At 43.5% G+C, this 24,089-nt stretch overlaps 1 protein-coding gene across 2 annotated transcripts in view; it reads right to left on the bottom strand.

The window, feature by feature from the left end:
* The window catches only part of nt5dc1 (5'-nucleotidase domain containing 1), a 764,356-nt gene that overhangs the window by 29,500 nt on the left and 710,767 nt on the right, over positions 1-24,089 (bottom strand). For both annotated transcript variants that reach the window (XM_072499430.1, XM_072499431.1), the window contains one exon: positions 22,140-22,308. In XM_072499430.1, the coding sequence (XP_072355531.1) occupies positions 22,140-22,308 (169 nt within the window). The remainder of the gene's footprint in view (positions 1-22,139; positions 22,309-24,089) is intronic.

The following is a 24,089-nucleotide window of genomic DNA, read 5'->3' as shown; positions in this document are numbered from 1 at the left end:
GCAAGGCCACATGTGTGGCATCCATTACCCCCTGGACCTGAGGCATCCCGGTGTTGGCGGAGAAACTTGCTGCCTGGGCATCTTGTTCGGCTTGGTCCATGTCAAAGTAGATGTAGTCTTCTGCCCAGACATATAGGGCATTTGTGACCTGTCAGATGCACCTGTGGGCTGTGGCCTGTGAGATACCACACACGTCCCCGCTCGAGCCCTGGAATGATCCAGAAGTTGAAAAGTTCAGGGCTGCGGTGAACTTGTCGGCCACCGGGTGTGGGTGTCCTCCTCCACATGATGCCAAGTCCGCGAGGACATGACACAGATGTTGCACCGTCTCCTTGTTGAGGCGGAGCCTCCTGCAGCACACGCTGTCCATCATCTGCTCAAATAATCATCGACACTGGGCCGTCGCTGGACTCTCCCTCTGGGTCCCTCCCTGGCCTGATGGGCGGCAGGATCCTCAGGGTGTGGGGCAGGGCCCTGCACATGGTATACCGCTTCAAGCATCTGGAGACGCCGCTGCTGCCGCCTTCCCCGGCTTCTGGCCACATTGCATAGCACCAGCACCATTAGGGCACCTTCTGCGTCCAACATACCTGTCATAGCGTTCAATATTTATCAGGGATTGGAAAAGAGTATTCGACTGACAAACAGCTGTGGCTCCCACCTGAGACCCTCCATTCCTTCACTGATCCCCCTTCCGCCCCCCCACCTGGAACGCCCCTGCCCACGCACTCCGGCCATAGCGAGCCGCCCCTCCCAGGACTCCAGACCCTGTACCCAGGACACCCACTCACGTCAACTGGACCAGGTGCTGGTCCCCTCCCCGTGGCACTCACCCACCCTCCGGCCTTGGACATGTCCCCCAGAGCTGTGACCCATCCTCTTGGTGTTCGGATGTTGCATGTGTAGTGTTGCCTCCTTCTGAACTGTAGGGATTCTATGAGTCTATGGGCATGACCTTCCGGCCTTGTTACACTCTCGCTCAAGCAAAATGAGGATGGTGAATAATGGAAGAGGCCAAAAACGTGAACTGCGCCAGGTGCCAAACAGCTTGCAATACACCCGGCCAATGTTCAGGTACTCTGTCCAAGTATCACGGTCTGATTGGGATTCTCGGCAATGACTGCCACATGCTACATGGCCCGCCCACCCAAGGGAATCCACTTGGGATGTGATCAAAGATTTATATCAAATTTGAAGATAATTTTAAACACCTTCTTAAAGGCTGATTTCAACACCGAGACAGACCGACTACAGGCCCCGAGGAGAAAGTAGCATTTAATCAGATTTTGCTTTTAGCAGGAACATGTTGGCTTTTCTGACTGAATCCAAAACCACAATGCGTGTGAGAATTGAGTGCATGTCAAACTTGAAAACAAACAAAAGCTCAGAGTACAGTGGGATGTGAACTTAAGCTGCAGGTATGGTTGGCACATAAAAATGCAACTTGCTACAAAACCAAATATATAAATGACTGAAAGAAGATGTGAGGATTGAAGGTGTGAAATTGATTTTATCTTGCCCTACACTTACCAACCCCCCCCCCCCCAACCTCCCCTCTACAATCTTTTCATGTTTGACACTTTGTTCATTTTTCAGCACTTGTTCCCTTTTCAGCCCAAACTAGTTTCTCTTTAGGTGGCTTAAATGTTAAAATAAAAGTAGAGGCATGAACATCAATGCGACTTTGCAGGTAAAAATCAAATAAATAGGCTGATGCACCACACTTCAATTAAAAACTACTATCATTCGCCATAATTTCCAATCCATTGACCCTGTAAAAAATCATTACACACTGCACTCAGAAAGGTAAATTGCACAAAAATGTGAGGCTTGAAAATGAGTAGACCAGTAAAAATGAGGTCTAGAGATGTGGAGGTCAACTGCTGAGACTGCTAACTTAGTGCAGATGAGGCATCAGAGCTGAGCCCCCCCTGGCTAAGTGTCCCACCAAAGGTGCATGCATCCAACCACTGAGTCAATAGGAGAGTTCTAGGTCACAGAATTTGGATTCAATTTCCTCTCTCCCCTTCAGGACTTCAGAAATAAAATACACACTGTGACAAGATTAGGTGTGTCTGGGCACAATATTGCCAATTATCATCGCAAAGATTGAGCGATACGTTATGCTTGTTTGGCCAAATCAAACAATTTTATAAATTAACATTCATCACCAGTTCTCCCAAAGTATGGAGAATCACTCACTCACTGTACAAACTAAGAACAGGAGCAGGCCACAAGTCCCTCAAGGCTGTTCCACTATTCAAATAATAATATATATATATATTATTGTTTTTATTTCAGATTACCAACACCAGCAGTATTTTGTTTTTATACCACTATTCAATGAATGATCTGTGACCTAACTCAATACTTTCACCTTTGCTTCATATCACAGAATCAGAGTGCAGAAGAGGTTCTTCAGCCCATCGAGTCTGCACCGACACATGAAAAACCTGACCTGCCTACCCAATCCCATTTGCCAGCGGAAGGCCTTGAATGTTATGGCGTGCAAAGTACTCACCCAGGTACTTTTTAAAGGATGTGAAGCAACCCGCCTCTACCACCCTCCCAGGCAATGCATTCCAGACTGTCACCATCTCCTGGGTAAAAACGTTTTTCCTCAAATCCCCCCTAAAGCTCCTGCCCTCCCGTAAACTTGTATCACCTCGCGACTGACCCTTCAACTAAGGAGAACAGCTGTTCCCTATCCACCCTGTCCATGCCTCTCATAATCTTGTCCACCTCAGGTCACCCTTCAGTCTTCTCTGCTCCAGCGAAAACAACCCAAGCCTATCCAACCTCTCTTCATAACTTAAATGTTCCATCCCAGACAACATCCTGGTGAATCTCCTCTGCATCCCCTCCAGTACAATCACATCCTTCCTATAATGTGGCGACCAGAACTCTGCACATTACTCCAGCTCTGGCCTCACCAAAGTTCTATACAATTCCAATATGACCTCCCTGCTTTTGTAATCTATGCCTTGATTAGTAAGGGCATGTGTCTCATATGCCTTTTTCACCACTCTATTAACCTGCCTTTCTACCTTCAGAGGTCTATGGACAAAATATCCCTTGATATGTCTGCATAACAAAAATCTATCAGACTAAGATTTAAAATTTACAGTTGATTTATCATTAATTACCAATTGTGGAAGAAAGATACAAACTTCTACTACCACTTTTGTGTTAAGTGTTTTCTACTTTCACTACTGAAAAGTCTGGTGTTATTTTCAGACAATGACCTCTAGGCCTAGACCGTCTAACTAGCAGAAATAGTTTTTCTCCATCCACTCTTACGCATTCCACTTAATGTGACAAAAAGTTCATCAAATAACCCCATAACATTCTAAATTCCAGGGAATAGAACCTTAATTTGTGTAATATTGCCTCATAGGGCAGTACGGTAGCATTGTGGATAGCACAATTGCTTCACAGCTACAGGGTCCCAGGTTCGATTCCGGCTTTGGTCACTGTCTGTGCGGAGTCTGCACATCCTCCCCGTGTGTGCGTGGGTTTCCTTCGGGTGCTCCGGTTTCCTCCTACAGTCCAAAGATGTGCAGGTTAGGTGGATTGGCCATGCTAAATTGCCCTTAGTGTCCAAAATTGCCCTTAGTATTGGGTGGGGTTACTGGGTTATGGGGATAGGGTGGAGGTGTTGACCTTGGGTAGGGTGCTCTTTCCAAGAGCCGGTGCAGACTCGATGGGCCGAATGGCCTCCTTCTACACTGTAAATTCTATGATAATCTATGATAATTTAATTCTGGGAGTCCAGGTATCATAAATCTATTCTGGACTCTCTACAAGGCCAATAGATCTTTGCTAAAGTATGGTGTCAGAACTGCTTAAAATACTCCAGTAACAGTCTAACCAGGGCTTTCTATAGCTGAAGCATGACGCCTACCCCTCTTGTACTCTAGTCCTCTGGATATAAAGGCCAGCATTCCATTCACTGTTTTGATTGTATTCTGTGGATCTTCATGACATTTTAATGATTTCAGTACCTGAAAGCCCCAAGCCTTTTTGGACCACCACCGTTTTGAGCTTTTAATCATTTACAAAGTACCCTGTTCCATCTGTTTAAATTCAAGGTCTTGCATTTCCTAGTTTAAAATCCATTTGCCACAATTCTGTCCATTCATTTAATCTATTTCCTTACAATTTTACACTTCTGCCTGTACTACTTAGAGTGTGGCCTATCTTTGTGTCATCAGAAAATTTGGACAGGTGGCTTTCTATCTCATTACCTAAGTTGTTAATAAATATTGAATGGTCGAGGTCCCAAGTAGAGAGAAAACAGGGAATTATAGACCAATAAGCCTAACATCAGTAGTGGGGAAAATTCTCGAATCCATTATCAAGGACTTTATAGCGGATCATTTAGAAAACAGTGGCAGGATCAGACAGACTCAGCATGGATTTATGAAGGGAAATCATGCTTGACAAATCTATTGGAATTCTTTGAAGATGTAAGTAGTAGAGTTGATAAGGGGGAGCCAGTCGATCTGGTATATTTGGACTTTCAGAAAGCGTTTGACCTAGTCCCGCATAAGAGATTATCGTGCAAGATTAAAGCGCATGGGATTGGGGGAAGTGTATTGAGATGGATAGAAAACTGGTTGGTAGAAAGGAAACAAAAAATAGGAATTAACGGGTCCTTTTCAAATTGTCAGGCAGTAACTAGTGGGTTGCCACAGGAATCGGTGCTGGGACCCCAGCTATTCACAATCTATATTAATGATTTGGATGAGGGAACAAAATGTAAAAAGTTTGCAGGTGATACCAAGTTTGATGGGAGGGTGAACTGTGATGAGGATGCAGAGATCCTTCAGCATGATCTGGACAGGTTGGGTGAGTGGGCAAATTAGTGGCAGATGCAGTATAATTTGGATAAATATGAGCTTATTCACTTTGGAAGCAAAACAGGAAGGCAGATTACTACCTGAATGGCTGTAAATTGGGAGTGGGGAGTGTGCAGCGGGACCTGGGTGTCCTTGTGCACCAGTCGCTGAAGATAAGCATGCAGGTGCAGCAGGCGGTGAAGAAGGCAAATGGTAAGTTGGCTTTCATTGCGAGAGGTTTCAAGTACAGGAATAGGAATATATTGTTGCAATTATACAGGGCCTAGATGAGGCCACATCTAGAATAGTGTGTGCAGTTTTGATCTCCTTTTCTGAGGAAGGATGTTCTTGCTCTTGAGCGACAAAGGTTTATCTGGCTGATTCCAGGGATGGCAGGACTGACGTACGAGGAAAGATTGACTAGGTTAGGATTGTTTTCGCTGGCCTTCAGACGAATGAGGGGGATCTCATAGAGACTTATAAAATTCTACCAGGACTAGATAGGGTGGATGCAGGGAAGGTGTTCCGATGGTTGGTGTGTCCAGAACCAGGGGTCATAGTCTGAGGATTCGGGGTAAACCATTTAGGACAGAGATGAGGAGACATTTCTTCACCCAAAGAGTGGTGAGCCTGTGGAATTCATTACCACAGGAAGTAGTTGAGGCTAAGACATTGAATATATTCAAGAGGCGGCTAGATACGGTACTTGAGGCGAATGGGCTCAAGGGTCATGGGAAGAAAGCAGGATTTGGTTATTGAGTTGGATGATCAGCCATGATCGTGACGAATGGCAGAGCAGGCTCGAAGGGCCGAATAGCCTACTCCTGCTCCTATCTTCTATGTTTCTATGTTGCAACTGAGATCTCTGGGAAAGCACTACTGGTGTCATAGCGTGCTTTGGGGACAGGAAGCTACAAGAAAATTTTGTCGGGGAATTATGCTTGACATTAAATGATAATAATTGTGTTCACATTTAAAGGGATTATGTTCAATTATAGTTTGCAATTAATCTTCCATTTTATAAATACAGAGACCACTAAGGCTCCTAACGGTGTTGAGTCTCATGCGTTTTAAGCTGCTCATGGCTGTAAAATAAACTCAGGTAACTGACTACAATTGCTAAAGTATGATTGCAAATCCTGTTAACTCTTGATCTTAATTGTATCATCAAGAAGCTGTGTGGATTTTACTTCAAATATAGCCAGGGCCAAGTCAAAAGGAATTGAATGGGAATGTTTGATTTCAGTTTTGAATCTTCAGTGATAATTTTGTGTTGAACAGTAAAAGTTTCTCCAGGGCTCACAAATTATTTAGAACAGTAATCAACATGATGGGCAAAACAGAACAAGTGATTGGCAGAAGAATAAAAGCAAAATGCATCGGATGCTGGGAATCTGAAATAAAGACAGAAATTGCAGGAAAAACCCAACAAGTCTGGCAGCATCTGTAGAGAGAATCAGAGTTCATGTTCAGAGTATGACTCTTCCTCAGAGCTAGATTGGTACAAGACACGGAGGGTGGAAGATAGAGGCAAAATAATTAGATCACTAATTGAGAATATTTCTGAGATTATTTTCTGAGCTGAATTTGAATGAATCACCTGGGCATAATTCAATTGATGTTTACATCCGGTTAACATATACATTCTAGTGAAAATCTGGACAGTGTTGATAAGAAGCTTGAATTGTTGGTTTTCTCTTGAGAGATATTTTGTCCTTGCCTTTTAACCTTTTCAGAAAGCTGCAATGTTAGTCTGACCACTACCCAAAGTATTAGGGTCAGAAGCTTCAAATGGATATCTGCAGGCACACCTGAACGTTTGGTAAGATCACCTGAAAGTTGACGAATTACTTGCATTGGATTGCACATGTGACATGATATCGGGATACCAGAATGTGTGCGCAAATGTGATTTGTTATGTGTGAACTAACTAATGTACGTGGAAATGCATGGTGAATTTCCACTGAAGAACAGGTCTCAGGCATGCTTAGTTAATTGATAATAGCGTGCGTGGCATGAAATGGTTGTGTGGCAGGCAAGTGAGACAACATTTAAAATCATCGAGCATTGACATATACTCTATAAAGAAACAATCAAGGGATAAACACACTGTGAACTGTCAGTGGTATTTGGCAATTGGGCTAAGATAATTGGAGGATTAGCAAGACCTGACCACAAGATGAATATTGGTAAAGGGAGAGTTAGCAAATCTTTTAAGTCCATGAGGTGACAAGGGTTACATTATAGAAAGAAAGGTAGACATATCCATGCAGAATGAAGCCCTTAAAGCTGTCATAAAATTTGAACACTATACCAACTTTGTCCTTAAGGTTTAAACCAATCATAGAAAGTGCATTCACCTCACGGATACATTTGATCGTGGTGATGCGGAATGAATGATTAAGCGTGAAGGCAATTGAGCAGCTCGGTGAGCATGAGTGGTGCAAAATAGTTTTTAGTGGGACAACATCCCAAACTCAGAACCTTACCCATGCAATTGGTGTTGCTGCAAGCCTTAACCATGTTCAATGGTGCCATTATGCTCTGTTATTTGAAAAATTTGATCAAGAAATTGCAGAAACAAGCCAACCACTTAGAATGGGTTACCTTGATCAAGAAGTAATCAAAGAGAGTTTGTTAAGGAGAATTCATCCTCAAGGTGAGCAATTGTAAGAAAATTATACATGACATTCAACTGCACTAATTGTGTTAACATTTATAATGGAATTACGTTAAATTATATTCAGTGTTCAATCATGCAACCATTCTATCTTGTAACAACTGAGAATCATGTCAATGTTCCACTTAGTAAGTATTGAGACCACTAAGGGTTTGAATTGTGATTAGTTTCATCCATTGAATAATCAGGACCAGTTCAATTACATCAATAACACATCATATCACTCCCTGGAAGGAGCCAGGATTAACTTAATCTTATCAAGTACAAATCATCTCACACCAAGGAGACCCAGACAGTGGACATTGTTTAAAAGGAGCCAGCCAAAAACCCTAATTGCAGTGGAGAAGGAGACCATCACAGAGGGCAGCTTCCCAGCAGCACAAAATTGCAAACAAGAGTAGACCACATGACAAGTCCTAGCATGCTCCGCTATCCACCATCTAAACATGAGTAAAGCTTGTAGCGATCTGTAAACTACTGTCTGGTTTGTTCAGTTTTACATCTTCGCAGTACTTAAAAACTTCTCCTGAATTGCCACAAATTGTTCGGTCTGTCAGCTTTCTTTGCCAAGAGCAAGAATCCTTATAAAGCAAGGATATTGATAAAGTCGTTTTGCAACTTCTTATGGGGAAACTCGCATCTGATATTTTGTGTTAAGCATAAGTATTATTTAGAAAATGGATAAGACTGATGAAAATCTTTTGCTTAAGGTCAGCAATACACTGAGAACACTGAATTCAAGTACCAGAAAAACACAATCAAGTTTGGAAATTTTAATGAAGAGAACTCCCTCCCAATATTTATATTATTGTCTACAATTACTTTGGTACCGCATGCTTCAGCTACCACAAAATTATCATCAGGATATCCTGTGTTTATAGTGCACACCTCATGCCTCTATATCCTGTTACATGTAGTTATTAGCAGTTGTTGAGATAATCAAAGAACTGTTTTATATCACAGAAGGAAGCCATTAGAACCACAAAGTCAATGCCAGTGTTCTGAAAGAACAATTCAGCTAGTCCCGCCCCCCCCCCCCCCCCCACCCCACTTTCCTTCTAGCTTTCCGAACTTTCTTCCCTCAGGTGGTTATCCCTTTTGAAAGTCACAATTGAATTGGCTTCCAGCACACTCTCAGAAAGTGCACTCGAGATCATAACCGCTCATTACGTTAAAAGGTTTTTCCACATGCCACCCTTGGTTCTTTGGCCAATCACCTTAAATCAGTGACCTCTGGTTCACGACTCTTCTGCCAATAGGTACACTTTCTTCCTTGTATCTACTCACAATAACCTACTTAGTCGGAAACCTCATGTTTTGAACACTTCTATCAAATCTCATCTCAACATTCCCTTTCCCCAGGAGAACAACCCAGATTCTCCAATCTGTCTACACGACTGAAGTCTCTCATCCTTGGAGTATCTTTTCTGCAACTTCTCCAAAACCTTCATAAGTGTTTCTCAATTGTGGTGCTTAGAACTAGGCACAATTCTCTCAATTGCAGAACAAATGTTTAACAAAAGTTCATCATTACTTTCTTGCTTCTGCACTTTTCCCTTCTATTTGTACATCCCAGGATGCTGTATTCCTCTCTAAAAGCTTTCTCAACTTGCACTCCCATTTTGAACCATTGATGTCCCTGTTCCCCCACCTGCTTTAGAATTATACCCTTTATTTTACATTTCTCCTCCTCATTCTTCTGACCAAAAATGTATCACTTTGCACTTCCCTATTAAAATTCTATCTATTGTTGATCGGCCCATTCCACTGCCCTGCCTGTGTCCACCTGGAGTCTATCACAAGCCTCCTCTCAGTTTCCTGTGTTTTCAAGTTTGGTATCATCTGCAAATTTAAAAATTGTGCCTTGTGCCCCTAATTTCATGTCAATAATATATATCAAAAAAAGCAGTGCTCTTAGTGCTGATGCCAGGGCAACACCACTGCGTACCTTCCTCCAATCTGAAAAACAGCCTTTCACCACTATTCTCTTTTTGCTTTCACTCAGCCAACTTTGTATTCTCGCTGTCTGTCCAGTTTATTCCATGGACTTCAACTGTGCTGGTAAGCTTATTACGTAACACTGAATGAAATGCCTTTTGGAAGTCAACGTACACCAGATCAACTGCACTATCTTCAGCAACCCTCTCTCTGTTACCTTATCAAGATACTCAATCAAGGGCGGCACAGTGGCTGGCACTGCTGCCTCATGGCGCTAATCGATCCCGACTCTGGGTCAATGTCTGTGTGGAGTTTGCGCATTCTCCCTGTGTTAGCGTGACTTCACCCCCACAACCCAAAGATGTGCAGGGTAGGTGAATTGGCCACACTAAATTGGACCTTAATTGGGGGAAAAAAATAATTGGGCACTTTAAATTTATAATAATAAAAAGATACTCAATCAAGTTTGCTAAAGATGATTTGCCTTCAAACAAATTCAAGCTAATTGCTCTCCATAATCCACACTTTTCAGTTAGCGATTGTTAATCTGTCCTGGCTATCGTTTCTAAAAGCGTTCTCATCCCTGACTGGCCTGTAGATCCTGTTTTTATCCTTAAACCTTTTTTTGAATAAGGGTGTAACATTTGCAATTCTCTAATGATATGGTACCACCACCAATAGCACTCCACCCCCTCCCCTGCAAAGCACCGCCCAGCAGCAACCCCTCTAAGCCCCACCCTACAAGCGTCACACCTCTTGCTACCTTTTTACTATTTAAATGTCAATAGAAGACTTCTGATTCCTTTTCATTGAAATTTACAGTCCCTTCACATACTTTGTTGTTCATCTTATTTTGTTTTTCACTTTTGCCTGATTCTGCCTCATTCTCACTTGTATTATCAACCTGATATGTATCCTTTTCCTGCTTCATCTTACTCTCTATCTCTTTTGCCATTCAGGGATCTCGGGCTTTAGTTGCCCTGCTTTTCCCCTTGGAGAAATGTGCCTCACCTGTACCATCGCATTTTAAAGGCAGCTCGGTTACAGTTTGGTTTGCCAGTCTTTGATTCCAATTTACCCAGGACACAACCGTTCTCACCGGAGTGAAATTTGCCATCCACCAATTAAATACTTTTACCATAAATTTCTCCTCGTCCTTTCCCATAGCCAACCTAAATCTCGTGATGTGATCACTACTCCCGAAATGTTCCCAGCTGATACTTCATCCATCTACTCCCCCAGAACCAGATCCAGCAATGCCTCTTTCCTCATTGATCCTGAACACACTTCACAAACTCTGCTCTTTACACAATGACTATCCCAGTCTATTTCAGAATATATGAAGTCTCCCACTATTACTACTCTACGGTTCTTACACCTCTTTGGAATTTCCCTATAAAATTTACTCTATGGAGGAGATTCTCGGACTCTCACGAGAGGGCCATAAAGCAATTTGCACGGCCGAGAATCACGCTGAGATTCTCCCACCTCCGTCAGGCAAAGTAGTTCACCCTCTCGCAGGATGTGAATAGAGTTAGCATATTTAAATTCTAATTTAAATTGGCTTTAAGACAAATTCACCTGTCTCTTCTAATTCTCCCATCCATCAGAGCAATGCAAAGCCAGTGTGAATCACTTCTGGTTTCCATCAATTGAAACCAGGCATGACGACCATGCCGGGGGCCATTGTAGCCTCTGTGTGGTCAGGGACATGGCTGGACAGTGCCTTGGCACTGCCCCCTGTCGCCCGGGTAGTGCCTAGGTCCACACTGCTGTTGCCCTTCCCTCCCACTAGCTCTCAACCTGATCACCTCTCCTTCCTCACATACCTGAAGGTTTTCAATCGCGCTTCTCCTACAACCTGCCGGTTGCAATTGGTAGCTTCCCATGTCAATGCAAATGGGGCCGGTGGCCTAGGATCAGATATCACAGCCATTCAGGCGCAGGGAATGTTACCACAAATGGGAGGGTCAAATTTCTAGGACGAATGTGTCTTTAAGCAGTGAGAAAGATCAATCACTGGGTTCTTGTATTCCTTACTTATGACAAGCAGAAACGCAGTCTTGACAGAAAGATAGAAATCATCATGACATGCCTCTCGGCACAACAGATGCAGGAGTTGCTTAAGAAGTGAAGTTAAAACATCTGAACAGACATGATAGAACAAGAATTTTTTTTTAAAGGTACAAAGAATTCATGTCAACATGCGGGGAACACAGTTGTACTTCAACAAATGGTGCTGGCCTGCAACAATGGAATCTAACATTTTATGAAACTTAATCAGCGGATGGGGAGCTCTCTCCTCTTGCCAATATACAATAGTTAAAATACTGATAAAATCTGAAAACTGGGATGAGATGGCAAGTTTGGAATGTGTAACCAATGATGATCAAATACCCTAGTTATCTTTTATCTCCAAGTAAAACCACCGTGGGGCTGAAAATCTCAGCCTTTAGATTTGGAGATTGCTGTCGGAAATTTATTGATGGATTGATATTTCAAACAAAGAAATGTTGATGCTTATTTTATGCTGAGCATTTCAGACTGACTTGTGTGTTCCAGATTTGTGGGAATAAAAATTCTCTGCCCTGATATGCCATCCATCGGTGGGAGTGTAACACTGGTGATCTCTCTTAAAACTGACGAACTCTCAGGGATTAAGGCAGGGTCGAGTCTTTTGTATCCAAGGGACAGACATCACTATGACCGTTGATTTGGGTGTCTGGCAGGATGGTTGGCAAATTGTTTACTGACAAACCAACATTATCGGTGAAGACTTTTTTCTCTGCGGGCAATTGGTTAAGGCCCAGGCCTGCACCCCGACTGAAATGGCCATTGCTGTTGGTTCAATCTAGTGTCCAGGTTGGTTACTGATAGGGAGGCTGGGGATAAGGAAATTCCCTCCATTGGTCCCACTTTTATAATGGCACAGCCTGTTTTAAGGCGGATAGCAGGCCCTGAGTGAATTGAGACGACTTGGAACAGAAATCTCGTACTCTCAGCTCCTGTGCATTCAGCTTCGCATCAGCATTCCACGGATGGCCTTTTGGTTAGTTCTAGTTAGTTAAGCATCTGTCCATCTTGGGAAACAATGGACTTTGCCCAGGGCAAATGCCATTTCTATATCAAACTATAATGTCTATTGTGGCTGTAGATGCTGGTTTGTGGTAGCATCCCTTCCGCTGCTGGCTCAGATGAATACCATTGGCTGTAGGCTAACTGATGCATTTTCCTTCCAGCAGGCTCGTTTTTCCGCAACCCGGTCTTTGCTTTTGCGTCCTGCTTTTTCCACACGCTTCCTGACTGCTTGTCTCCAGGAAGTCTGGTCCGTAGCGACCATGCAGCAATTCTGGTCTCGGTCTAGATTGCAGGCATCCTTGTATTGCAGAGGTGGGGAATCTGTTGGTCTCGTGCCAGAGCAAGTTCGCCATGGAGCATGTCTTTACATAAAGAGCCGTCATTCATTTGTCTTACATAATGCAACCAATCAAGTCGCCCAGCAAATGGTGCAATTGTTCATTTATCACAACTGATTGAAAGCGTTTGTATTTTTTTCTTTCAATTCCTTTGAAGGTAGAACTGTAGAGTCTACAGTTCTTTGCAGTGCTGGTATCTATTTGGTTGAATCTAACTCTGTAGTTATAAATCGGATAGGCTCAGTAACAAATGGGGTAGTTTTACATACTAATTTTGATGGCAGGGTGTCATTTGCAATTCATCGACAGGCTAATATGCATATTTCCAATGAGGAAGATCTGCCTGCCCCCTTGAAAGCAAGGACTTTGTGTGAGTGAGAATCCTCAAGGTTAGTGGTCCAGAGACAGAAATGGCCCATTGGTAGTTGGGGGAGAGGCATTCCTATTTCTGTGGGTTAAATGGAATATGTTTTCTTCGCAGGATAAGCATGTAGGGGTTCCTGATCAAGGGAAATGAACATGAATATTCATCTGTTTCACCCAATGGATAACGACCAAGGGATATGTTCATTATTTTAAGACTCAAGAGGCTGAGTAAATACTTAAATTTTAGCTCTGTTAATCGCCCCTCCTTTTTAAAGGGGGAGCTGTGGCAGTGAACTATAGCAGAACTAGCTATGATGAAATAATTTAACACAGACTGGAAATGGAATCTGGGATGTCATGTTGATTTTGTTTAGATACTCACAGAATCATGGGAATTTGCGGTTCATGATCACACTATTTGGCCTAACCCAGCTTTCTAAAAGATTTATGCACTTAGTTGCATTCCTGTCATTTCCACTAGCTTTTGAAAATTTTCTTTTCACGCATATATCTATTTTCTTTTAGCCGCTTTAGTGAACTCTTCTTCAGGAGATGGACACCTGCCCACCTGACTCCAAACACTAGGCAGCCCCTCCCTGAGCTTATTAAAGGTTTAGAAGCAGGAGAAAAACGACAATCAATGAATTCCAATGGAAAAACCTGTGCAGAAATTCAGCCAAGTAAATGTCAAATGCATACCAATGATCTGAGTACCTGTAGGTGAAAGGCTTTTGAAGTATTGTTTCCAAATGCTGTTTCACGCCAGCATCGGGAGGCCTCAATATTTTTCAGGCTGAGGAAGTGGAAAGTTGACCGGCTCTAGGTCAGGTCTGGGTGGAAGGTGAGGGATCATGTTAAGTTATTTTACTACGTGCGTCAGAACCTATTGATATAAACAGGGTCCCAAATTTTAAGAACCAACATTGGTGGAGAGCATTTTAGTTGCCAGACCAGCCATAAAGGAGCCCAGTGGGTAAGTTTTAATTTATTGTTGAGGGGTTGGGAGGAGGACAAGTATTGCTCCAAACTCCACGAAAACAACATCAGCCACTGCCGCACAAGGTCCTATGCCATCCAAAAATGCAGATGCCAGAAATGACCAGGAATGACCTTTTGCTGGGCCACACAACCCGCTGGACTGTTTGATAAATGCGGCAACCCAAAGCCAGGGGTGTTCTGTGCACACCAAATGTCGGCCCAATGTTAATGATGCTCAGCCCTCCAACTAGATCAGGCCCCCTATTGAATATCAGCTAGCCAACTGCCTGAAAATCTCAGAGGAAGCATCTAGCCGGAGGTTTTACAACTGGCTCAAAAACTTGATTTTGATGTCCATGTAGCCTCCCACTTGAAGCAGGCAGGCAGGCAAAGTAATAAACCACTCATTCACAGAGGCAAGGGATCTAAATACTAAAAACAGCACAACCTAAATTGTGGATGGTGTATTTTCAGGTGTTTTGGGGTGCAGGATGATAGTCCTTGAAATTGGGACTGGTTATGCTGGCTTTATGACTGACGAATGGGCACGAGGAAATCCAATTTCTACTTTCACAATCTCTTAATTTGTCATATGTGTCATGGCAGCTCAAATATTTGTGTTATGTAAATTAGTTACTGCACTGAGCCGGTTTAACTCAGCTGGCTGGACAGATGCAGATCGAGGCCAACAGCGTGGGTTCAATTCCTGTACCGGCTGAGGTTATTTGTGAAGGCCCTGCCTTCTCAACCTTGCCTCTCACCTGAGGTGTGGTGATGCTCAGGTTAAATAAGGGGTCTAGACAGAGTAGGAAATAATTCTTATAGGAGGACACAGATTTAAGCTGATTGACAAAGGAACCAAAGTCAACATGAGGAATGCAGATTTTGTTTGCATGGCAGGTGGTTAGGATTTGGAATGCACTGTTTGAAAGTGTGGTGGAGGTTGATTAAATTTGGATTTTAAAAGTGAATTGGATAAGCCATTGAGATGTGCAAATTTAGTGGGGTTATGGGGATAGAGTGGGGGTCTGGGCCTAGGTAGGGTGCTTTTTCAGAGGGTCAGTGCAGATCCGATGGACCGAATTACAAGCATTAGGCAGGATCTGGAGAGTGTTGACTGGGCGAGGCTGTTTGAGGGAAAATCAACATCTGACATGTGGGAGGCTTTCAAATGTCAGTTGATTAGAATTCAGGGCCGACATGCACCTGTGAGGACGATAGATAAGGGTGGCAAGTATAGGGAGCCCTGGGTAACGAGGAATATTATGAATCTTATCAAAAAGAAAAAGGAAGCATTCATAAGGTCTAAAAGGCTTAGGACAGATGAAGCCCTTGAAGAATATAAAGCAAGTAGTAAGGAACTTAAGGTGGGAGTTAGGAAGGTTAAAAGGGGTCATGAAATGTCATTGGCAAACAGGATTAAGGAAAATCCTAAGGCGTTTATACATATGTAAAGAGCAAGAGGGTAGCCAGAGAAAGGGTTGGTCCATTCAAGGATATTGGAGGGAATCTATGTATGGAACCAGAGGAAATGGGAGAGATATTAAATGAATACTTTGCCTCAGTATTCACCAAAGAGAAGGACTTGGTGGATGAGGAGTCTAGGGTGGAGTGTGTAAATATTCTGAGTCATGTTGATATTAATAAAGAGGAGGTGTTGGGCATCTTACAAAGCATTAAAGCAGATAAGTCCCCAGGGCCCAGAATACTGCGAGAGGCATGGAGGAAATTTCTACGTAATCTGTATATCCTCATTGGTTACAGGTGAAGTTCCAGAGGGCTGGAGAGTAGCCAATGTTGTTCCATTGTTTAAAAAGGGCAGCAGGGATAATCCAGGAAACTATTGGCTGGTGAGCCTTACGTCAGTGGTAGGAAAACTATTGGAAAAGATTCTTAGTGACAGAATTTACTCACATTTGGAAACAAATGGACTTATTAGTGATGGACAGCGCGGCTTTGTGTTTGGGAGGTCGTGCCTCACTAATTTGATCAAGTTTCTCGAGGAAGTGACAAAGATGATAGATGAGGGAAAGGCAGTAGATGTTGTATACCTGGACTTCAGTAAAACCTTCGACAAGGTACAACATGGTAGACTGGTACAAAAGGTGAAGTGACATGGGATCAGAGGAGAGCTGGCAAGTTGGATACAGACTGGCTTGGGCATAGAAGACAGAGGGTAGCAGTAGAAGGGTGCTTTTCTGAATGGAAGCCTGTGACTAGTGGCGTTCCACAGGGATCAGTTCTGGGGCCTTTGTTGTTCGTGGTGTATATAAATGATTTGGAACAAAATGTAGCTGGTCTGATTAGTAAGTTCGTAGCCAACACAAAAATTGGTGGAGTTGCGGATGGTGATGAGGATTGTCAGAGGATACAGCAGGATATAAACTGGTTGGAGTCTTGGGCAGAGAAATGGCAGATGGAGTTTAATCAGGACAAGTGTGAGGTAATGCATTTTGGAAGGTCGAATGCATGTAGGAATTACACAATAAATTGTAGAACTCTTGCGAGTACTGACAGGCAGAGAGATCTGGGCGTGCATGTCCACCAATCACTGAATGCGGCAACGCGTGTGGATAAGGTGGTCATGAAGGCATACGGCATGCTGGCCTTCATCGGTCGTGGCATTGAATATAAAAATTGGCAAGTCATGTTGCAGACCCACAAGACCTTAGTTCGGACTCATTTGGAATATTGTGTGCAATTCTGGTCGCCACACTACCAGAAGGATGTGGATGTTTTGGAGAGGCTAGAGAAGCGGTTTACTAGGATGTTGCCTGGTATGGAGGGCATTAGCTATGAGGAGAGGTTAGATAAACTCTGTCGGTTCTCACTGGAATGACGGAGGTTGAGAGGTGACCTGATAGAGGTTTACAAGATTATGAGTGGCATGGACAGAGTGGATAGTCAGATGCTCTTTCCTAGGGTAGAAGAGTCAAGTACTAGGGGACATAGGTTTAAAGTGCGTGGGTAAAAGTTTAGAACAGATGTGCGGAGCAAGTCTTTTACACAGAGGGTGGTAAATATGTAGAACGTGCTGCCTGGGGAGGTGGTGGGAGCAGGTATGATAGTGGCATTTAAGGGACATCGAGACAAATATATGAATAGGGTGGGAATGGAAGGATATGGACTCCGTAAATGCAGGCGGTTTTAGTTTAGGCTGGCTTGGAGGGTCGAAGGGCCTGTTCCTGTGCTGTTTTGCTCTTTGTTCTTTGAATGACCTCCTTCTGCACTGTAGGGATTCTATGGATTGTATGAGGAGAAAACATTTGGAGGACTATTGTTACGGACAAACGAGAGATGGTAGTTTGTTCTCTTGTTCCCCCTCGTAACTGACCAAAGACAGATCTGTTTTAAAAGAAAAGTGTTATAAATCCCTGAGAGCTGAGTACCTCTCGAGAAGAGACAAATGACAGCGTTTCTCATTTTCTTTAAGGACAAACGTTTATTACTCAACACCGGAAATATTTTCATAACAGCAAGCACCCACTCTCACAAAGACACACACACACAAAAAAAGATGATTACAAAACAGATAGCATTCACTTAAGCCTTAAAATTCCAACATTACCTGTCACACTTGCTTTCTTTGAGATGAGCTCTTGCAACATTGCAGGCGGTATTCCCTTTTTGGTTTACTGAAGGTGGATTCATTATGCTTATTGCTTGCAGCAGGTTTTTGTGGCTTCACTCCAGCCAAGATGCTGTCTAACACCTGCAGCAAAAGTCTAGTTTTGTTCTTCAAATAGGTAAGTAAAGACCAGCCTGAATTCTTAGCATCCTGATGGATTTTATGATGTGGAGATGCCGGCGTTGGGCTGGGGTGAGCAACGATTCTGCGTTGTTGCGCGTCCACTGTTTGCACCAAACTACCCAGCCTTCAGAACAGTGACCACGACACCACACAACCCTGCCATGGCAATCTCTGCAAGACGTGCCAGATCATCGACATGGATACCACCATTACACGTGAGAACACCACCCACCAGGTACGCGGTACATACTCGTGCGACTCGGCCAACGTTGTCTACCTCATACGCTGCAGGAAAGGATGTCCCGAAGCGTGGTACATTGGCGAGACCATGCAGACGCTGCGATAACGAATGAACGGACATCGCGCGACAATCACCAGGCAGGAATGTTCCCCTCCAGTCGGGGAACACTTCAGCAGTCAAGGGCATTCAGCCTCTGATCTCCGGGTAAGCGTTCACCAAGGCGGCCTTCAGGACGCGCAACAACGCAGAATCGCCGAGCAGAAGCTTATAGCCAAGTTCCGCACACATGAGTGCAGACTCAACCGGGACCTGGGATTCATGTTGCATTACATTCATCCCCCACCATGTGGCCTGCGAAATCCTACCAACTGTCCTGGCTTGACACAATTCACACCTCTTTAACCTGGGGTTACCCCATCTCTGGATCTGTAAGGATTTAATCACCTGCTAATGCTCGCATTCCAAGCATTGTCTGGCATCTTTGAATCTGTCTCTATATATGTTTCTGGAACATACCTCTTCATTCACCTGAGGAAGGAGCAGCGCTCCGAAAGCTGGTGACATCGAAACAAACCTGTTGGACTTTAACCTGGTGTTGTAAGACTTCTTATTGTGATGGATTTTAGACAGAGTCCTTTGATGATCTGTAATCCGTTTTCTTTCTTTCTACTTGCCACTCCCAAAAGTGTGTCTTATGAAATGTCCGTGACCATGAACCTGGTTTCTGTCACCTGGCCTTGATATCTATTTTCCATTGTCCTCACCAATTGTCTCTGATGGTTTGGCCACTGATACACAATGGTGTTCGAGTTTCACCTATTAACATGTCCCTTGTGGACGGCGGGGGAAAATATCTCCAGGGTGGCCTTTTCCGGTCACATTCCTGCCCCTTTAATCTTTACTCAATTTTACAGACACGGGCATTGGATGACCAGCCAACCCTATCTTCAATACTATTTTAGAGTAAACAATTACAGTAAATTAAACAAACAAAATGACAAGCCCTCACTTCAATTGAAGCCAGCCCTTAAGTAGCCAATTAATTAGCACTACAGGGCCTCCACTTAGCTTCAAGGTCAGGTGAAGCCTTTACGCGGGCAAGAAGTGGGGGTGCCCCCTTCACCTTTCCACATTGGATGCTCCTACAAAGGCCTGCATGCCCCCGCATCACCCTCTATCAACCCCAAGCATTCCTTCCCATCCCCACGAGCCCCACACAGCTCCTTTTTGTCTTTTAATCTGGGGACAGTTTGTAGGCCCAGCATTGGTAACCACTCCTGGTTTGCCTGCAGTTGTACAAGGGACATTAAATGTCTGCTGGCCAGTTGGCATCTGCGAGGGAGCATTCCCCATTGACTCTTTGGGTGATGGGATAGAAAACCCAGCACCTGTAAAATGCTGCCCATGTTTTGAATCATAAGAAACTCGGTCTGTTTATGAAACCTAAACAAGCCACAAAGATCATTGGCAAAAAAAGGGTAAATTGCAGAAACATCCCATTGCAAAAGGTGCAAATCCAATACATTTCCTATAGACTGATGCTGCTCATAAAGATCACATATTCGGTGGGAAAGTTAGATCACCAGGTTAGTGAAAACATGATTTGGTGAGTCACTATTTAATGTAACTTCACTTGCATGTGAGCAATTCCTTTGACGATTATCAGCAGAATCAACTGTTAAGTTGTAAACTTCAAATGTTACATTACTGATGTACTGCTTCAAAGTTGTGCAAAATGGGCTGGTTTAGCACAGTGGGCAAAGACAGCTGGCTTGTAAAGCAGACCAAGACCAGCAATGCGGGTTCAATCCCGTTCCAGCCTCCCCGAACAGGCGCCGGAATGTGGCGACTAGGGGCTTTTCGCAGTAACTTCATTGAAGCCTACTTGTGGCAATAAGCGATTATTATCATTAAATACTTTTCATCTTTTTCTAAAATGGTATGCCATTAATCATAATACCAATTAGGAACAGTATGCAAATCTCACACACAAAGCAGCTGAGACATGCTTCGATCATAAGCAGTCATAGAACGGATGATGCTACATATGAAAGAAACAAGTGCACCATAAAAAGTAAAATATTTATTAAGTAAAGGTTAAAAAAAATCATTTGACTCTATGACCGAGAACATAGAAAATAAGAGGAGGCAAAACGGCTCCTCGAAGCTGCTCTGCCATTCAATAACATAGTGGCTGATATTTCACCCCCAAACAAAAAGGAAAAATAACCCCCCCGCCCCCAACAACTGACAGCGACTAACTCTTTGAAGAAGGAAATCAATAGCCTCAGGTAGAATCCTTTAACTGACCCCCTGAAGGTTGACTTGATCTTCTCCAGATGGAAAAATTCCATGAGGTCACCCAACTGCACCCTGGCCCTGGGCAGAGTAGAAAACCACCACTCAAGCAAAACCTACCTCTGGGCTACTAATGAGGCAAAGATAAGAGCATTGGGCTTCACCCCCGTCTGCAGCCAAGGCGTGTCCGACACCCTGAAAATGGCCACCAAAGGACAGGGCTCCAGATCAATGTTAAGAATCGCTAACATGGTGTTAAAGAAAGAGACCAAAAAGCTTACCAGCTTGGGGCACGACCAGAACATATGGGTGTGATTGGTCGTCTCCTGAAACCACCACTCACACTTGTCTTCCAGCCCCAGAAAGAAACCACTCATCCTAGCCTGAGTTAGGTGAGCCCTATGTACCACCTTAAGCTGGTTCAGGCTGAGCGTGCACAAGAGGACATAGAAATTATGTGACGGGCGCACTGCACACTTCCTCATCCAAAGTAGGTCTCAATTCCCCCTCCCACTTCGCCATCACCCCATCCACCAAGGCCGACTCCATTGACAGGATTTGCGCATAGACACCTGAAATATTCCCCCCTCCAGACTCTGCTAAAGATAGAATCCCCCTCAGCAGGATGACAGCAGTGCTAAGAGAAATGGCGGAAAGGCCTTTTGCACAAAATTATGAATCTGGAGGTATCTGAACAAATTTGTCCCAGACAGCCAAAACTTTGCTGACAGCAACACCAGACTACCAAATCGTCTCCCCATAAATAAATCCCCAAATCTCCACCTTCTCCCGCCCCCCCACGATCTACCTGTTGATCAACACCCTCAAACTCAATGTGTATTTGTATTGTATTATGACCACTCTTTCCCCGAGAATCCTTTAATGAATGATTACTAATGAACTCTGTATTATTACATAACATTAGATTTATGGTGAGCATTGTTGGCTGCGGCGCTCAGGACCCGGGTTCGAATCCCGGCCCTGGGTCACTGTCCGCTTGGAGTTTGCACATTCTCCCCGTGTTTGCGTGGGTTTCGCCCCCACAACCCAAAGATGTGCAGGTTAGGTGGATGGGCCATGATAAAATTTCCCCTTTATTGGAAAAAAAATAATTGGGCACTCTAAAATTTAAAATAAACTATTAGATTTAAAATAGCCTGTTCACTAGTTGGTTCCTCAACATATTGATCTAGAAAACTGTCTTTTTAAAAATAAATTTAGAGTACCCAATTCTTTTTTTTCTAATTAAGGGGCAATTTAGTGAGGCCAATCCACCGACTCTGCACATCTTTGGGTTGTGGGGATGAGACCCACTTAGACACAGGAAAAATGTGCAAACTCCACACGGACAGTGACCCGGGGCTGGGATTGATCCCGGGTCCTCGGCGCCATGATAGAAAACTGCCTTGAATACATCCCATGAACTCATCCTTCAAACTAGTTTTGCTCACTTTGCTTAGCCAGGAGTTGCATTACCATATGTTTCATGTTTCCCTAATTTGTTGTCCAAAACAGTAACTGCTGTGGTGTCTGTAAACTACTCACACCAGCATTTTATTAACTTTGTATTTCTTAGCTCCACCCGTACTATGACCCTACAATGTCCAGTTGTTACTCTTTTCTTCCTTACCTGCTATAGCCTGCAGGCTGGGAATGGCGATGGTGCTGTAAGTGTTAATGTTGTTGGTGCACCATGTGTACACCTGAGTTTCACCTTCACCCTCCAGTCCTGTGACACCATCTACAAAATAGGAGCCCCATTGCTCTGACAGCACCGGCCACATCTTCTGCCTCTTGCCCTGGAAAAAATTAAGACAGACATATGAAAGGATGAAGGAGTCACAAAATCTTAAGGAATGTTCGTCACGTGTTGGGATCTCTTGGCAATTTCTTTTCCTCACAGGTAGCATTTGGAAAAGAGCTACTTTACATGCTATGTTTTAAAGCATAGCACATCCAACACAATATGGGGTCCAACACAAAACACAGTTAACGTGCTAAAGTACTAGCTTTGGAGTTGTCTCCAACAGACTATAAATAATAAAACAATCATCAGCTTGTCATGATAAAATAATGTAACGTCGCACCCATAGTGTTGGGGAGTTGCTGGTCATGGGAGCTTGGCAAGAGCCTAAAAACATATGGAGATTTACTAGACCGCTATAAAGCAGTCAGATCCAGAACAAGGTTCCAAGAAGGAAAGAGAATTAAATGTATTTTACTTAAGTCAAGCAAGATAATTAATTGATTTTGGATTGTACCTTATGTTTCTATTGTGACATGAAGACAAGTTGTACTGACTGAATGAGTACATCAGATTCTAATTGCTTCTCTCGATGTTCACTTGCTGTAAAATGAAGCTGATTTGTATTAAGCCCTGTCCATCTTTGAGGAGTTTGAAGAAGTGTACATGTCAAAAATATGCCCACCTGGATAGTTTTGCAAGATAATTTGATTGTTTCACCCTGGGGTTATCATATAACCAGACATAGGTCAGAGTGAAATGAAAAATGAAATGAAATGAAAATCGCTTATTGTCACAAGTGGGCTTCAAATGAAGTTACTGTGAAAAGCCCCTAGTCACCACATTCCGGCGCCTGTTCGGGGAGGCTGGTACGGGAATTGAACCCGCGCTGCTGGCCTGCCTTGGTCTGCTTTAAAAGTCAGCTATTTAGCCCTGTACTAAACCAGCCCCTATGGAGTGGGTCCACTGCCATAAAATTAGATGTGCAGATTGCTAACAGGATTGACAAGACATTGACCCTGAGATGGCAACCACGGCTAATCCGCTTTGGTAACAAAGACTTTCTATGCTGTAACCATGAGACTGAAACTCAAGTAATTTATACTTTTAAAATAAAGAAGCTTATATCTGCAAGAAATGTCCAAAGATGTGCAGGTTAGGTGGATTGGCCATGATAAATTGCCCGTAGTGTCCAAAATTGCCCTTAGTGTCCAAAATTGCCCTTAGTGTTGGGTGGGGTTAATGGGTTATGGGGATAGGGTGGAGGTGTTGACCTTGGGTAGGGTGCTCTTTCCAAGAGCCGGTGCAGACTCGATGGGCCGAATGGCCTCCTTCTACACTGTAAATTCTATGAAATCTATGAAATGCCTGAAACCCATCTCACAGCCATTCAGAGAAACAGAGCTTGGAAGAGCAGTAACATGTTTGAGAGTTTCAAGCATGAATTAATAATAAGAATGGAAATCTAAACAATGTTTATAGGCTGAAAGCAATTCTAGGTGTTACACCCAACTGTGCCTGACACCGACTACAGAATTGTGGTATAGAAAGTTTGGCAAATACGAAGGGAATGCTAGATATAAAACTTTCAATAAATAGTCTTTGATTTGGGACTACCTTTGGGATGCATTTGTGATATTATCTTTGTTGTCAGAGGAGTATGTCACCCATTTTTGGACTTGATGACCTTTGAAGCAGGTTGGACCAGTTAGCTCTCAAAGGTAGGTACTGATGAAAATAACAGTTCTTGACTTGGACAGTATGTTATGGGCCAGGGTTTAGAGAACCCCAAAGTGTATCATGGCGTTCACCTGACCCACAACTTTGAATAAATTG

Source organism: Scyliorhinus torazame, chromosome 4, assembly GCF_047496885.1.
Source record: "Scyliorhinus torazame isolate Kashiwa2021f chromosome 4, sScyTor2.1, whole genome shotgun sequence".
Lineage (NCBI taxonomy): Eukaryota > Metazoa > Chordata > Chondrichthyes > Carcharhiniformes > Scyliorhinidae > Scyliorhinus > Scyliorhinus torazame.
The sequence above is the reverse complement of the archived record's forward strand: the minus strand, read 5'-3'. Positions and strand labels throughout refer to the sequence as shown.